This window comes from Ptychodera flava, chromosome 12 (assembly GCF_041260155.1).
Source record: "Ptychodera flava strain L36383 chromosome 12, AS_Pfla_20210202, whole genome shotgun sequence".
Taxonomy (NCBI): domain Eukaryota; kingdom Metazoa; phylum Hemichordata; class Enteropneusta; family Ptychoderidae; genus Ptychodera; species Ptychodera flava.
This window is the reverse complement of record NC_091939.1, coordinates 19,094,705-19,111,801: the sequence shown is the minus strand read 5'-3', so window position 1 is coordinate 19,111,801 and position 17,097 is coordinate 19,094,705. Positions and strand designations below refer to the sequence as shown.

Sequence of the window (17,097 nt, the reverse complement as noted above, 5' to 3'; positions counted from 1 at the left end):
ATTTTCCCTGATGTTTTAAATGTACTTAGATTTTTAGTTTGCTTGCTTGCACATGTATTAACCTTTATATGAATTAATGAGAACCATATGACTGTTTCTTTTCTGTAATGTTGCCATGACAATGATAACTGGGCTATATTAAGGTAGAAGGCGCCTCAGAGACAGATACTCAGACTGTCAAATTTCTACACTTCTTCTCTGATCTACCACCTGTGGGGGAACTCTTGGAGAGAGAAAAACTTTCATCGATTTAGTTTTTCGAAAATCCAAAATTTAGTTTGTTTTCCCATAGAGTTAACACCGTGATGGAAGCCATTTTGAATTTCAAATATCGCAAAATGTTGGGTAATCTATTTCGCTAGTTCCAAAATTGGCACGGCGATCCCGATTTTTATGTTAAGAATGGTTGAATGTTTCATTGAGGAAAGTTTGTGCAAAAGTTTAAGTCTTTCGAGGCGCATACTACATTAAAGGTACGGAAAACGTAACTTTGACAAATTTTATACTTATATTATTTCATCTGCTTCGTCTTAAGTTTTTCTTTCTTTGTAACTCCCTAAAATGTACTGAAATACTAGTTATTCAGCTTGTCCAAATAAGCTGCTCTGCGTGTATATGCGATGTGTAATTTTGTTGAGACCAATCAAAAACTGTTTCAGTATGTACATGAATGTAGTCCCAAAGAAAACGTTAAATGTTAGTTACTACTGTCCAGTGCAATCAAGCTAACAAATAACTAAAACCACAGCCAAATAAACGATAAACAAAAAATAGCTGTACATTTCCTTCCCTGTCCAAGTCACGGTTTGCTTTTGTTATTGTCACGAAAAGGAAAACGATTTGACAAAAAGAACTGGAACTATTGTTGATGAGAGAAAACAAGATTCTGTGAGAAGATAATTATAAAGGTTGCCGGAATCGACCAATTTGAAAAAAGTTCCAAGTGAAGTGGGGAAAGAATTAAGCTAAGGCATAATGCTGCCAAAGCAGGCCCTCAAGCTCAGGCTACAATCATACACAAGGCAGTCTCTCGGAGTCACAAAAGAGATCCTCTTGTGATCATGAAAAGTGTTCAGCATACTGAACATGTATTTTAAACTACTGATCAATTATATTGTGAAATGTTTAATCGTATCTTGGCTCTCATGAAATTCTTTTGTCTTTTGTCTAAATTATTGATTTAATTATGTGGTGAGGTTAATGAGAAAGACAATCCACATTTTCGAGATATTAAAAGCAGTGGGAGAACTTTATATCGATTGTTTATTTAATGAACTGATTCCCCTCATCAATTATTCAATAACAGCGAATGCTCCGTCACTGGCACTACAAGGTATGAAAACAAACAAACAAACAAAAACTTAACATCTCCAACACACATATTCATGAAGAAACAAGAGCGTGGTCATTTAAAAATCACGTGGAAAATTCCAAAGCGGGAGTAATCTTTGCTGACTTTGATACATAAAAAAATTGTCTGGATGCCAATGTCAATGTCAGTAATAGTTCACCAAGATATTGAAGTCACGTAATTTTTAAAATTTTTGGAGTGGACAAACTTCAAATATGTGATTAATAGACTTACACAAGTTTGTTTTCTGAAATAAATATAGAAAATAACAGTGACGACCCATTCGTCATAACAAAACAAAGAAACGGATTCACATCGGAAAAATGAGTTATCAATTGCACAATATGCAGATAACACCACTAGAATGTTATGAGATGTGAAATCTGCCAAAAAATTTCTCACAATGGTTGAGACATTTGGCAACATCTCTGGCCTGAAGATTAACAAAGAAAAGACTGAAGCACTTTGGTTAGGTAGTAATAGATATTGTCAGAACAAGCCATTAGGAATTTCATGGCCAAGTGGTCTAATTTGTGTTCTTGGAATTTGTCTATCTTATGAGACAGAAAAAGCAGACAAAATTAATTATGAGGAGAAAATAAAGTCTGCAAAACAATGTCTTAATCTGTGGAAGATGAGAAATCTTACTATCATGGGAAAGATTCAAATAGTTAAAACATTATTGTTTCTAAGTTCCTTTATGTTGCATCTCTCACCAACTTGCCAGAAAAGTATCTGAAACAAATTAATACACTTATTTTTAATTTTATATGGAACGGTAAACATGAGAGAGTTAGACGAAGTACTCTTGTAAGTAGAATTAGTAAAGGTGGTCTTAACGCACCCCATTTAAGAAATATGGTTTTGGTTTCGAGACTAAAATGGCTTATTAGGTATTTTCAATCTAATCAAAGTGGATGGAAACTTTCCTTAATTATTATCTCAACAACATAGGCAACGCTGATTTCTTGGTTTATTGTAACTATAATGTCAATACCTTGGCGGGTGTAATCTCCCAAGTTTCTATAGAGATGTATTTTCAGCTTGGTCTGCAATAAGACATAAGACTGATGAGAACGAGTTCATCTGGAATAATCAACATATTGTAATTCATGGACAGTCAGTTTTTAACAAAGATTTTCTGGTATGGTATGGTATGGTATGTAAGTGATTTATATGACAACAATGGAAAACTTATTCCTTTTTACTTTTGGGTAAAACACGGTGTACCTAAACGGCTTTTTATGCTGTGGGCTGGTATTGTTTCTGTTGTTTCTAAACACAGATATCCTTTAAATCCCACAGCAGTTTCTTTTCAACAAGAAAGCTTAACGTATTCAGGGGAAACAAGTTGTACAATCTACTTACTTTAGAAACAAAATCATTGTATGACATTTTGATGTACAATAAGCAACATTTTAGTAACTTTAATGACAAACTTGTCACTGTTCTTGGACAGGAATTGCTAACAAACAGTTCTAGTTACTTTGATCTTCCACAAAAAGTTGCAAACAGATGTAAAAAGTAAGGAATTTCAATATAAAATATTACATAATTGTATTACCACAAACTACTGGTTAATGAAATGGAAGAAACTATCCCATGATCTGTGTACATTTTGTGAAGTGGAAAGAGAAACTCAGTTTCATTTATTTTATGATTGTAAGTTTGTAAAAATGTTTTGGCACAAATTTGAAGAATGGTGGCAAAGAGTTATATTGAAGTCAATCAATTTAAACAACCGTGACATTATTCTCGGCAACCTTGAATTCAGCTGTATTTTAAATTATTGTATTATATTAGGGAAACAGTTCTTGTATAAGTGTAGACGAGAAAAGAAAGTTCTTCCGTTCTATTTATATATAGCGGAGGTCAAACAAAAACACGAAATTGAGAGAAACATTGCCTACAAAACAATACAACTGAAAAGTATAGGAGTCGCTGGCATACTCTGGTAATGTACTTTGAATCATAGATTGTCTTCTTTTTTGTAAGCACTATCCCTGTTCTTTGTCTTTTGTCAGTTTTGTTTTCGTGTCTTTTTGCTGTACCTTTTCTCTGTTTTTGTAAATAAAAAAAAATTCAAAAGAAAAAAAAACAGTGACGACATACAGACTGCGTCTGATGTAAGGTTTGGTGCACTTGTTCACTAATTTGATTCTCTTGACTACCCATCTACGGACGCCGTACGGGCATGTATGCACTGTGCAAGTCCAGCCTGGCCCAGGCATGCTGTGGGATAAAAAGTACGCCCTCTTGTGGTATAAGATAAGGTGTCAAAATTTTTGTTTTTCTTTTAATTTCAGAGAATTTTAAACCAAAGTATGTCAATGTCCTGAATGAAAACGATTAAAATCGCTTGAAAATAATTCATCGATGGATTTTTAAATCGAAAAACTTCCTCAGTATTCCGCTAGGAATGCACTCTGATAAAATCGTATCTGGAGTTGGCAATGTTTACATGTAAACCTTTTTTGTTCTTTGCTGTTCTCGTAATCTAGTTGTCGCAAGTATCAAGGATAGTAAATATCGAGTAAATGTCGCCACGTCACCATTTTAATTCTAATCTGGTTGTGATCAGATTGCTAGAAGTGCACTACTTGCGGCGTTTATTCGAATTAGCATCCGAAACCAAGTCCGAATCGTACTCTAGCATTGACAAATGTGTTCGTGTTTATGTACATGCAATGATGCATGATGTAAGATGGCTGTCTTTCTAGTCAGCTGGTCGGCTGTCAACGGGATGTCTACATCTCCCAAATCGTATAAAAATACGATATACTCGGTTGCACTTTCGCTGATTCTCGTACAAACAGTTCTTGGTGAAAGGACAGCTTTCATCAACGTATACAACAACCGGAAAGTAGACAGGGACTCAGAATTCCAGGTACTGGGGAATTTCACCGGCATCGGAGCTGTCGAAAATGCAGAGGGGCGACTACAAATGGTAAGTGATGGTGGTTGACATGGCATTCCGTTCGTGCCAGATGTTTAACACGCAGACGGACGCTGCTATCATTCACAACACGTTTCTTCTCCTGAAAGTGTCCGTTTTTACGACTTGTAAAAAATACCCGCCTGGCTTTTATTTACGTTCTACACCTGTATACGTGTAACGCCAGCGTCCGGGGCTGCGAATCAGTGCGATATCCACTATCGGGGCGCAAATGATTATGTCATCGGCTTGGCGGATGTTTCCTATCTGTTGTCGAAATGATTACATATGTTGTGCACTTGACTGCTCACGACATGGAGTCTTGCCTATCATCAGAATGTCGATCACCATGTCTCTTTTGACCCCTGGATGTATACGAATATGACAGTTTCCTATGGTATCAGACCCCCGCCCGGCGCGCCCCCTTTCCTGCTTTTAGGCTGTACCAAGGAGGTAGCGCACAGTATAAACAGTACATACATATGACATGCATGTACTGGATTAAAAATCCAATGCACCATAAGCTATCGTCATGACGTAACCCGAGGTACGCACTGTGGTCATGGCAAAATAGCTCACTATGAGAGTACTTAGGAAATAACCTTTGGTCGGGCAGGTGGAATTTTACAGCTACCTGCCCGATATTGAGGTGGAAATTATTTCAAATAATTGCAGATTTCGGTAGACCAAACGCAGGATGTAGCAGTTGTAATTTTTGAGAAATTCTGTACATCTCTTTCGGGGCACGTACTGCTGTGACTTAGCCATGATGCAACTTTTCAAAGTTGTCAGAACAGGTAACCCCATTCACTTGGTGTCATTTTTATACCGGCTTCCTACTTGCTACAGTGCGTATCTAGTAACAGCTGAGTATGTAGTCTGAAGACCATGGAGGTAGAAAGAAAGACTTCTTTCTACCTCCATGTAAAACAAACTAATGTAATTACCGGTATATGCTGTAATTATTCCCAGATCAAATTATGCTGCTTTCAAGTCACATGACTTTGTCTACCTATTACCTTCCGACAAGTTCTTAATTAAAGGCCAGGGACTTGATCCCCCAGATCAAGTTTGTTTTAGTCTATAAGAGGATTGAATGTCACAGCCTTTTGTTTTCCATTGAAATTGTAATCTAATAAGTAGATTTCCCTGGGAGACAATCTGACGTCGACACAGGCCTTTAAGTGTGGTACTTTACTGGGGTGTAGCTGGCCTAGTCCAGTAAATATATAACTTACTTTATAGGGTTCTGAAAACAATGAAACTCTGATGGTAAGTAGTGAGTCCAAAACTGACATGTAGACCATAGATGTAATACAGGAGTACATACATAACTAGGTTAATCTAGATCTGGCCATGTGGCCACTCAGTCTGTCTGAGGAGGTACAGTTAGCCTAGTTTAGCAATCCAAGGGTCTGATTATACTTACGATATGAGGAGGTCCAGTTAACCCGTTTTTGCAATCTAAAGGTCTGATTACACTGATGATATGAAATCTGTAAGCACTGTCTCATATCCAGCAAATGGCGCCCAGTTGAAAGGCCAGACAGTTACTCACCATACCATGCATGTATATTGGTAATTGGCAATATGGTATATTTTTTCTTGAGAAAATAGTCTTCTATCCTCATTGTAATTGAAATGACATATTAAAACTCCTGCACGTAATCTTCAGGCTTAATTGATGATAAAATTCTCTGTCATATATTGTCCTCTATTAGTGCTCTTTCACGTAATGCGTTCATTCATTCATTTTTGACATGATCAGTTTCATCTAACTTATGAAAAACAAGAATACAAGTCCTGAAATCGGCAGACAATTCCTAGATATGCAACAGTATTTTGATCAAATGTTCACATTCCGTAAGCTTTTTCTTACTATAGTTTACAAAATACTAAAAAAATGAAATTTTAGTAAAAAGGCTGGGTGGATAAATATTCCTGGAATAATTTTGAAACTGTGCTTGACAAGGGGTATATCTTGCTGTAAATTATTATTTGTATCTTTGAGTACTTGATTCTTCTTTTTGACGTGCAGTTAACTTTCTTTACTAAATGTTTGCTGAGCTGTGTGGTATACCGAAAAAATGGCATTAAACACACTGTAATTTTCCAGTTTTGGTATTAATATATTCAGTTTTGGTATTAATTGATTCTAGGTATTTGCATGTCTGAAGGCTATTTTGTTTTGACTTTATCGAGGAAGGATCAGACTTCATTGACACTTCTGTGAATTGAATCATTCTTGTATCTTGTTTTTATTCAAATTGAGATGGCAGATTATGAAAAAATGAGTTTTTGACTATATATATATCACAGGTGCACACTTCACCTTGTTATAGATAATTGAGATACCAAATGAATTCACAGGTGAATGAACCCTAACTATCAGTTTTGTACTCAAAGTTCTGCAAACAAATGGCAACCATTATCAGACTTACTTTGGCTTCGGTAAAGATTAGTGGACACAGACAGGATTTTGCATTAATCACCAATAACCTAGGGAGTCATCAGGGTTTGAGATACATTAAAGGCCCCTAGGAAAGCCTTCTAAGTTCATAGACAAAAGTTTCTGTGCACTTATCTTCGTACAAATCCTATTTCATTTGTTAATTGTTTTACAATTAATATTTTTTGTCTTTTATCAACCAGCTGTCTTCCAATTGTGCAAATTCTGCTGACAAGGGTTTGTCCAAGGAGAAGGATTGGATCGGCGTGTTGTACCTCACCACAGTAACTGATGAAGACTTTCCCATTGATAAACCATGCTGTTCCTTCATTGACAGGGTAATGTTATCTTTCTAATTGACAATTTCAACCAAACTAAGATGATATTCATTGTAAGTGTGTAATTTGCAATAGACCTCCCTGCAGCCTACAGTATCCTTCCAAACTGTGATTGGTCAAAATCTGCATATCAGTTATTTATGTACATTAATAGGTAATGTGCATTTTTGTCAATGATGCAAAAATATTATAACCAATGTAATTCAGCCTTTCAATTGTATAATGTGAAAGTGACAAAGTCCTAGATGCTTTGCACTTTGATATGCCATGTTGATGTCAGTGTGGGAGTCACTTTAAACATCCTAATAAGAAGTTTGTATCTGACCGTCTGTCCTTTGTTTTAACGCCCTTTTTGCTAAAACGGTTATGGACATTTCTTCATGTGTTCAAAACTTCCTCTCAACAACTATAAGGTAGTATATGCTTCAAAAGTGAAAGACTTATTTATAAACTTTTGAACAAACTTTTCCCAATGAAACCTTCAACCATTCTCTCATCGAATCAAAAATAAAATGAAGGGTCACCATCCAAATTTTTGGCACAAGAGAAATTACCTAATTAAAGATGGCTGCCATTTCTGTTTTGGCTAGATGGGAAAATAAAATTTTCTTTTTGAAAACTAAGACAGTAAAAATTATTCTTACTACGAGAGCCTTAAAATGAGCACCCAGAAGTGGTATATCAGAAAAGAATTGTAAAAATTTGAGTCTGAATGTGTCCTGTAGGTGCACTCTACTTAAACGAGAACCGCTGTTTGACCTACCCCTGGAAAATCAGGAATATTTCATCTTGTGTGTCGATCAATAAACCAGGCAGGGTCCAGTTTTAAATTCCCCATAGATTATATTTCTAAGTATATATTTTTACCCACTGAAAATATGATTTTCACCTTTATGAAGTTTATGATCATTGAGTTAGCAAGTTTTTTGTACAATGTTGCTGTTTCCTAAGTCAATGATTAACCTTCAAACATGGAAGTAGTAATGACATGCAATTTATTATGCCCTGGCCAACTCCAAGGGCATGATGAGTATGCAAAAGTCAATTCCTAACTTACAGATAAGTTATTAAGTAAATGCAAATAAACTACCCAGACATTTTCATGGTTACTTGTTACAGTCCCTTGCTCAATATGTAATCTAATATGCTGTAGTGGTGCCATTAGGAAGCTCAAAATGATAATTCTTTTCTTCTAATATTTTTCACTCTAGGTGACTGAGGTAATGTTGTTTGGAGCCTCTGCTTTGATAATTCTAGCCAATGTGGATACCCATGTCTGGATGCAGGTACGACAGTACTTCAGTCCTTTCTTACAATAAGTGATACTGTCATTTAGTTGGCAAGTTGAGGTGTGACGCCACTGGAGAAATCCACATTTTGAAGACTCCTGCCATGCAGTAATGAACTTTTCAAAGACTACAAGTATTGTTTCCTGAACAAGACTTTTGTAAATTGATCTCTTCCAAGTGTAAGCAAAGTTGTTCTATAGTAAACATAAATAAAAAAACATCTTAAAGTCGTTTTGAATACTTTCCACCTCAACAGCTGGATGCATCTCAGTTATTCTCAAAGCCAATTGTCTTCATCAATGAAACAAAATATATCTCCAAGTTTATCAGTAGTGTACAAAGGTAAGATTTTTTACACCGGAAGAGACATTTGTATTTATCTGATTATAATTCTGAATAATCTGTTTCAAGGATATCAGAATTTCAAACAGACTGTAGCAACTGGGAAATGATGGTGTGTGAAAAGGGTTGACAAGAACATTCAACCAGGTCAGTTGTCTCGACAGATGCATACGGCTGATATTGAACAGCGCCCTCTAGGGACATCTTTTAAAGAATCAGGTTGGCCTATCAACATTTATAATCGAACACATTCCAAAACTCATCTTTGAGAGAAGAAATTTACATTTGAGTTAAAATGAAATCTTTTAACAATATCATTATCTTTAGAATGTAAAAATTGTTTGTTCTTGCTTATTCCTTCAATACATGTCATCAGCTCGCATAAAAAACTTTTATTGAAGACTTCAGACTGACTATGGTAATTGTTTTGTTCATTACACAGGGCTGGCAAGTCATTTTTGAGAGCAAACATTAGCTTCAATATTTCTTACTATGATTTTAAGGTATGTTAACTCTATACCCATCATCAGGCTTACTTTCTTAACTAATCATTAAATAAGTGTTAGGAAACAATTAAGCTGACATAGAATGGTCTCACAAGTTTTACTGCGATTGGTTCATTTCCTTACAAGTCAAAACAATCTGCAGATTTTATGACAAATTTGTAAATACCATAACAAGTAACATTATATATTTCAACACATTTAGGACAGTTCCAAATCATTTTGTCCTCTGTATCAGTTCCCTGTCAGTTCCAAAGACTTTCAATGTAGGCATATATAACAGTCATCTATGGAATTTCGAATTTGTGCAGAAAAAGGTAATTTATGCAAAGTCTGAAAGTCAACTTTATCAATCTTTCTTTCCCCTAAAAATTTGCTTTCCCCATCCTGTTTAACATTTTATCTGCAAATGGGTCAAATCCTACATAGGTAGTAAATATGTGGAAAGCGCGCATACCATTTCACATTGCTTAAATCTCTTTGCTCTGGTAAATATTTCCACAGCTGTTGCATGGTAGAATATCATCTGATTACCAATCATGTCATGTTCCTAAAACTAATCCTCCAAACTAACCTCACAGCAGTAAACTGCAGATTTATGATGTACCTATCAAAGTACATGATAGTATTCGTACTTTCAAAAAAATATACTGTTCATTAGCCCTTTGGTCTAGTCTAGTCTTTTCATAGAAGATTTTGATTCCTTAATATCAGCAAAACAGACAGAATTAAACTGTAAATGTCAAGCTGTGTTTGGGTTGGCTCTGAGCTTCTGTGGGTCTTTTATAATTAATAATAATAATGTTATGCATTACTGGTACTGAAACTTAAACTGACTTTGTTCTGTTTGTGTATGTTATATTGCCTTGCATTGGCCACTGAAGACAATATCGACCATTACTCTGTGGTCCACTTGTGGGAGAGCTAGAGGGGGTGGCTATTGGGGAACAGTGTGTTTTGGAGGCCCATCATCCAATTCACAGGTTAGTTGCTGCTATCATTGCACACGTCTCTCTAGCACTATCTGTTTTGTGCACATTTGCTCAACCTTCTCACCCCTATACTGCTATAGTCGAGCCCACATTCCCTATCTGAAACAATGGAGTGGGGCTAAACCATGGTGGTGCAAAGGTTGAAGTTCATGCTTAAAGCTCTGAAGGGCTCATGATTATTCAGTCGTACAGCGTGGCAATTTGTGAGAAGAACTCAATTGTGATCGGTCAATTTTATAAGCCAAAACAGAAATCACAATCATTATAAAATTTGATTCAAATTTTAAAAAATATTTCTTTAGAGATTATTCATACCAGGTACCACTGTAGTGGTTACCATTATGCAACCAAACATTATTTCTGTTACCAATCATGACTGGTAGAATTATCTAATACTAGTATTTCACAAAGCCCAGTGTTCAATGTTGTGATGAAACACTTACCTTGATAGAAATTTTATATTTTTTTCTCATTGCATTGCATGCTTTTTAACAGCAAAAGACATTTCAGCCAACTGCTGTTGCCATTCCATGATTAGTAAATATGCATCGCACCAATGCAAGCACAGCTTACGTTAAGAGCTTGATTAGGAGACAGATAGCTCACATTGCAATCTGTAGATCAATCATCCAAATGTACAATGACTAGTGGTTTATCCATCATACTTTGGTGTTTTGTCATACCAAACTCTGTTTTTATGGTAACACATTAATGAATCTAATGTGAAGGCAGCTGTGCCTGTGTAAAGTAAGAAAAATACTTTCAACAGTGACTGTGTCTGCTTGTATGCAGTTCTTCCAATGTCACCTCGTACTGGGATACTTGTAGATGAAAACTTGCAAATTATCCTCAATGGAAGTGTCTGTTCTGGCTTGAAAAATATTGTCCTTTTATTGTTAGACAGTCTTGATGAAATAACTGTACTTGAGGACAAGTTCTTGCTCGTAGAAATACAAACATTTTTCCTTTAATAACAATTTCCTTTGTGAGGAAAGAATAAGCACTGGACTGGTTGTTATCTCACAACCGGTTTACTAAACTCACGGCTACTTACTGAGCCAGACCTCACTAAAGCTGTAAATCAGGTCCTAAGAGGGACACACTGCATAACCAACAAGGGGCCGAGAGAACCTTAATGTACCTATTACATAGAAACATATACATACATATTATATGAACATCTGTAAATGAACACTTGAAACCAAGTGTACAGAATTTTTTTAGGGCAAAATACCCATTAAATGATATCAAAGGTACAGAAGTGAGATCCTGATGTCACCCACCTGGAAAGCTATGGTAATTTGCTACAAACAATATACATTGAAGCTGAGTTGGTGTAAAATTGACTCTAGACCTTGCTGCATAATATAAATGCAGGTAACTCCAGTGACATCAGTGTAAATTTTAGATTTGCTGACTGGGGAATGTTATCTGATTTCTTCAAACATTTCAACAGGCACATTACAGTAACTGGCTGTACATTGTGATGGCAACATTGGTGGTTGGTCTACTATTTATCATGTTACACTCACCCCACCTGTTTAGAAACCCAATGTATGATGCAGATGATATCGATGTAAGTAAGCCAAGAAACCCCAAGCTGTGTAATACCAACGTGATTGCCATTAGAAATGTTGTCAATATTCTGTCATGTGAACAACAAAAATTTTGTATTTTTCCATCTCCAGCCTCTATTTATAATTATCAATTACCGCTGTTTTTCATGGAAATCTTATCTATTCCCAGTTAAAAAATTTCGGAAATGATATTTCATTGAAACTCTTAGAGTTTGAATCACGAAGACTCATTACACCTTGTTTGTGAAGAGTACCGGTAAAGTCCTCTTCAGTTAGTTTTGTGTGTACAACAAGAAAACATTTTCTTGCAATAATAAGAAAGAAGTGAATAACTTTTCAATAAGTAGACCAATCAAGTAAAATGTGCATAAATTTCAAATGTTAGATATAACACTGTTTAATAAGTTAAAGTTTTATCTTGATACATGTAGTTTTATCTTTATGGTTTTGTCTGTATATAAATTTTCACAAAACACCCATGTTTTCTATTGCATCTTCCAGGAAGCTTTGCAAAATTTGACCGTTAAAGTTTTGTCCAAGATGAAGACGAGATGTTACTCTTACAAGAAGAGAAAACACAAAGGAGATGATGAGGAACCAAAGTGTTCCATTTGTCTGGAGAGATATTTTCCTAAGCAGGTTGGCTACAACTCATTCATTGGTTGAAATATGATATTGCATTCGCCACAAATATCTGTTGTCAACACTTCCCGAAATTCCTGTATCTCATAGCGGAGATTTTTGAATGGAATTTTTAGATAAAGTTGTAGATCTTGGCATACGGCAGAATGAGAGCATCTGACCATCTCACAGACCCTAGTTTACTCATCAATAAGTTTTTTGTTTGCCAATAATGCTGTGAACATCTATGTATGTACATTCGCGTGATCATCTCCATCTAGACCACTCACTAATATGCTCTGTGATACTCTCTACAGGTGATTCGAGTTTTACCATGTTCCCATGAGTACCATTCCAAATGTGTGGACACCTGGTTGATAAAACACAGAACATGCCCATTATGTAAACTCAATATCATAGGTAAGCAAGAAAAGTGAACAGTGACCTCAGTATGTCATCTGTTGTACATATTCAATCTTTCCAGTAGAGAGACTATGATTGACAGTGCCATGAGAGGCTTTAAAGTTAGTGGATGTATGTTAGTGTATTTATGTACATATTTGTGTTGAGGTGGGTGCCATGTAAATATACTATGATTGGTGTTTTGTTCCATTTCATTGAGCTAGATTGTTGCAAGCCTATGTTTTATATATGATTCTGGTGTATATAAACATCTGTTCTTATAATGCTGGTTGATATTAATGTCAGTTTTGAGGCTCCAACATATCACAGTGCAGTCAGCCAGCCACTATTGTGGTACTATTTCTTACTTTATAATTTCTGTTTTTGTATCTTCAGATCACAAGTTTGGTAATGTGAAGATTGAGACTTGAAAACACACCACAAATGCTTTTTAAGTCGGATAATAAGGTCCAAAGTATTCTGCTGATACCTCAAATTTTCCTCAATGACATGTTTGACCTCTTGACTCTTTTCATACAAAACATGTCCAGTCTATTGGTAATACCAATGCTATTTGATACAAACTGTGTGATTTACTCTCGTACTCTTAGCCTCTGGTTCCTTACAAACTCTTTCATTTACCTTGAAGTACAAGCAGTTCTGTGACATTTACTTGGGGCTCACGTACGTTGCGTAATTTTTTCTCCGTCTTCACCCATGGGGTTAGCCTGCAGGTATTGAAATCTTCAAAGCTCAAAAGCTTTCCCTGTCATACTTGGCTTATGCAGGATTTTATCACATTCTGCATCATTTACCTTGATCCGCAATGGGAATTCTTGCAGGCAAAGGCTGAAATTACCTCCTGGAATGATGGACGAGAGACTTAGTGGGATTCTTGTAGATTAATGACAGTGAGGTACTAATAGTGCAATTATGGTTTGAATGGACTTGACTGTGCAGGTCAATTGATAGAATCCCTGACAACGAAATTGTGTAAAAACCAATGAGACAAAATCATGGGACATTCTAACAAATAGCTCTTGGAACTTCATATCAAGTGTTGCTGGTCTTACAAAACAGTGACAATGGCTAATGCTATTTTACAAATTTATACTTTTAAATTGCCTTTTTGTGACACTCTATGAAAAGGTATTTTCATTTTACCTTTTGAAGCAGGATGATATTCTAAGAGTTCTGAATCATGATAAAAGTCACAAGTATAAAATCTCTATCATTGCTGAAGTTCCAAGAGAATTCTTCAGGGATTCAATGGTGTAGACATATTGTTAGACCATTTGATGTGACTCTTCCCTGAGAATATCACTCACGCTGTAGTATTTTCCCAATCATACTTAATACATATATCAGTAAAATGGAGTTCAGTAGTCTGACAATTTAGTTGTACCACCATACTTAATTCTCAGATCAACCTCATCAACCATTCTGTTCACAATTTTCACAGAGAAACCACTGTTTAAAAGGAAATGCCGAAGAAAAATTTGTTTCTTCTGCTTTCTGCTATACACCACTGCCTTAATACATTTTCTTCACTTGCATGGTGATACCTGTATTTTATGCAGAGTTTTAATGTCAGTTTCACCTCTAAGAAACGACAACTTTTTCAAAATGTATAGATAGTACATCCTTCTTTGACAAAGTCAACGGTATAATGGTACTTTGTTATACACTCACCAGGGTTCTACACAAGGGGATTTTGAGGGGCCGGCCACCCATCTGATTTTTTGAGCTTTCTATTCATATGTTAATAACTATACAGAATATTTTTCATGACAAAAGAATATGCAAATTAAACATTGTTATGTAAATTGACCACCCCTCTGTTTTTCCAAGCTATGGAGAACTACTGTTCACTGTTTACAAGCTAAACAAAAATTTTACCATATACCTTAGACTGAAAGATCAGTCACTCACAAGGATGCCCCTTCGAGCGACGGATCTATCAGTCTACTAATGCCTCAAATACAATGAGAAAAAATCTAAAATTTACAGCTTTTCCTGCTTTAAGTCCAAAATATCTTTCACGCCGATCAATATAAAGATATTAAATCAATATTTATAAATGCAATTGCCTCAATAATGTGAGATGTTTACAGAATACAGTAATCACAAACAGGTCAACGTACATGTATTTACTACAAATGAAGTAAAACTTGCAATATGATTTTAATGTTTTTAGTCTGAATATTTAAAGTGACTTTTAAATCTATGTGTTTGTTAAAAGAGATTCCAAATTTTAATTATGTTTTTGAGCATTCTGTGTTTAACATTTAACTTTTTATTATTCTAATGTGACTTTCATTTTCCAAAATTTGTTGAAATGTGGTGTTAATTTGCAATTGTCAAAATCTTTTAGTAAATCTGCAAGACAAAACAGTGATCTTTATCAGTGTCTTCAAGAATTATGTCACTCACAAAACTTTCACTGCACTTGGTTTAGTTACATTTATGTTTCTCTGAGTGTTCTTGAACTTGAATTCCTCGTATTGCAATATTGGTCTGGAAAAAGCCACTTCCGGGAAACTCAAGGTCATATAAAGAATGTATGTCTCTCTCACTGGTTGTGGCGTACCATCTTCAAATCTTGTAGATGCAGTTCCCTCTCACGTTCCTTGCTTTGACTGAAGCAAATTATTTCTCTAACAATGTTGGTCATCCCTTGATCCACAATCTTTAAAAAGATGTCCATTTGTGCTGGCTCATGGTTCTGGGAGATGAAGAAGTTCAAAGAGCAGATACTCTTACAGTGGTCTGGATGACATTGTTTGATATGACAAAGTTGATGAGTCCCCATCAATATCCCTTGCAGTGTTCCCATCTCCTGAAGAAAATGGTGTAGAACCTTGACTGTTGGATTATGATGTGCCCTGCTGCTTTTTAGAGTGTTATCTTCCCACAGTCTCCTTTCACTTCCAAGCTTGCCAATGCTATTCAACTTGGGATCTGCAGTGATATTTTCAGACGGATTGTTAGAAATGATGCATCTATAATTGCTTTCCAGTATGTAAAAAAATGAATAACACTCAGAATCATTATTATAATTGCTTTTATAAGCAAAAATGCCTGTGTGTGCAGTGGTCGACTGTAATGAGAATGGTTTCACTCACATAGCAAGGGAAGAGGAGGTAGATTAAGGCAAGATAATACACTCCATAAGGGGCATAACATCTTGTAAGCCACCAGTCTAAGTTCCTCGCTGTTTTCATAGGTAGATAGGACTACTGCAAAGGATATTGATAGAGACATATCATCTTTGCTATCCTGAACATTTTGTTGTCTGCTGTATGAATATAAAATGTTATGCATCTCAGAAATGCTATGTCATGACGGTGATTTTCAAAATACACTGATGAGACAATTGCTTATCAATATTTGTTACACTTTAGTGATGGGCTGCAAGTTCAATAAAACTGTAGTGCTTTGAAATTAAAACAGTTGCTTCATTTCCAATTGTCAGAACCACACTTGAGATTTATAGCATATGTGTACACAGTTTTACAGTATGGTATATTTACAGACAGATAATAAACAAAATGAAGATTTTTTGATTTGACAGAATGTTATCTTGTGTGTTCTTCAGTGACACACCTGTTGCATCAATCTAGAAAAAAATCAGATAGAGAGATGGTGATGTTTAGTCTGTTTGTTCACTCTTTGCTGTTCTGATTAGATCTACCCAGCTTTCTCAAGGTAGAATATGCCTTGGGGATAGATATAAAGGACATTTATAAGATATAAATTTGTCTAATAATTTTCTGTCTACTGCTTAGGGGTGGGGTGGGGTAGGGTAGGGTAGGGGATTCATTTTAAAGCTCTTCTAATTAGAAAAATCTTAACCATCTTAATTTTTGAAAATCAAAGATCCCAAAAAGGGATGGCGGCCAGTTTGGATTTCAAATATTTGGTAATTTGTTTGTGATCTTGTATCAAACTTTGCACAGTGACCCCTGATTTTTATTCTTGATTCGGTATGAGAACGATTGAAAGTTCTATTAAGGAAAGTTTGGACAAAAAGTTTAAGTCTACTTTTTCGAGGCACATACTACCTTAAGATGAGGCTGGCACAGAACCATGAGAATGCCAAGAATGGAGACTGTCACCATCTCGTACCTACCTGTCCAAGATTGTAATGTTGATAAAACAAAACTTGTTGACAATGAGGCCTTTCTGTTATGGTCGCTTTTATGATCAAAATGCAGGTTGGATTATTTACATAAAATCTAAGAATAAGCTTACCTAATGATATTGTCAGTAGGCCTATATTATATAACTGAAAAAAT

The 17,097-nt window shown here is 35.6% G+C and overlaps 1 protein-coding gene across 2 annotated transcripts; it reads left to right on the top strand.

Annotated features, from left to right (window-relative positions):
* Nucleotides 1-4,015: 4,015 nt before the first annotated feature.
* On the top strand, nt 4,016-16,417 carry LOC139145291 (RING finger protein 215-like). 2 transcript variants are annotated; one of them, XM_070716339.1, is made up of 10 exons: nt 4,029-4,298; nt 6,939-7,073; nt 8,285-8,359; nt 8,619-8,704; nt 9,147-9,207; nt 10,092-10,190; nt 11,656-11,775; nt 12,278-12,415; nt 12,715-12,817; nt 13,196-16,417. In XM_070716339.1, the coding sequence occupies exons 1-10, from the start codon at nt 4,056-4,058 to the stop codon at nt 13,228-13,230; spliced, it is 1,095 nt and encodes a 364-aa protein (XP_070572440.1). In that variant the 5' UTR covers nt 4,029-4,055; the 3' UTR covers nt 13,231-16,417. The 2 variants fall into 2 exon arrangements, with proteins under 2 accessions (XP_070572441.1, XP_070572440.1); XM_070716340.1 differs by lacking the exon at nt 10,092-10,190 and having other exon boundaries at nt 4,016-4,298.
* The last annotated feature ends 680 nt before the right edge of the window (nt 16,418-17,097 follow it).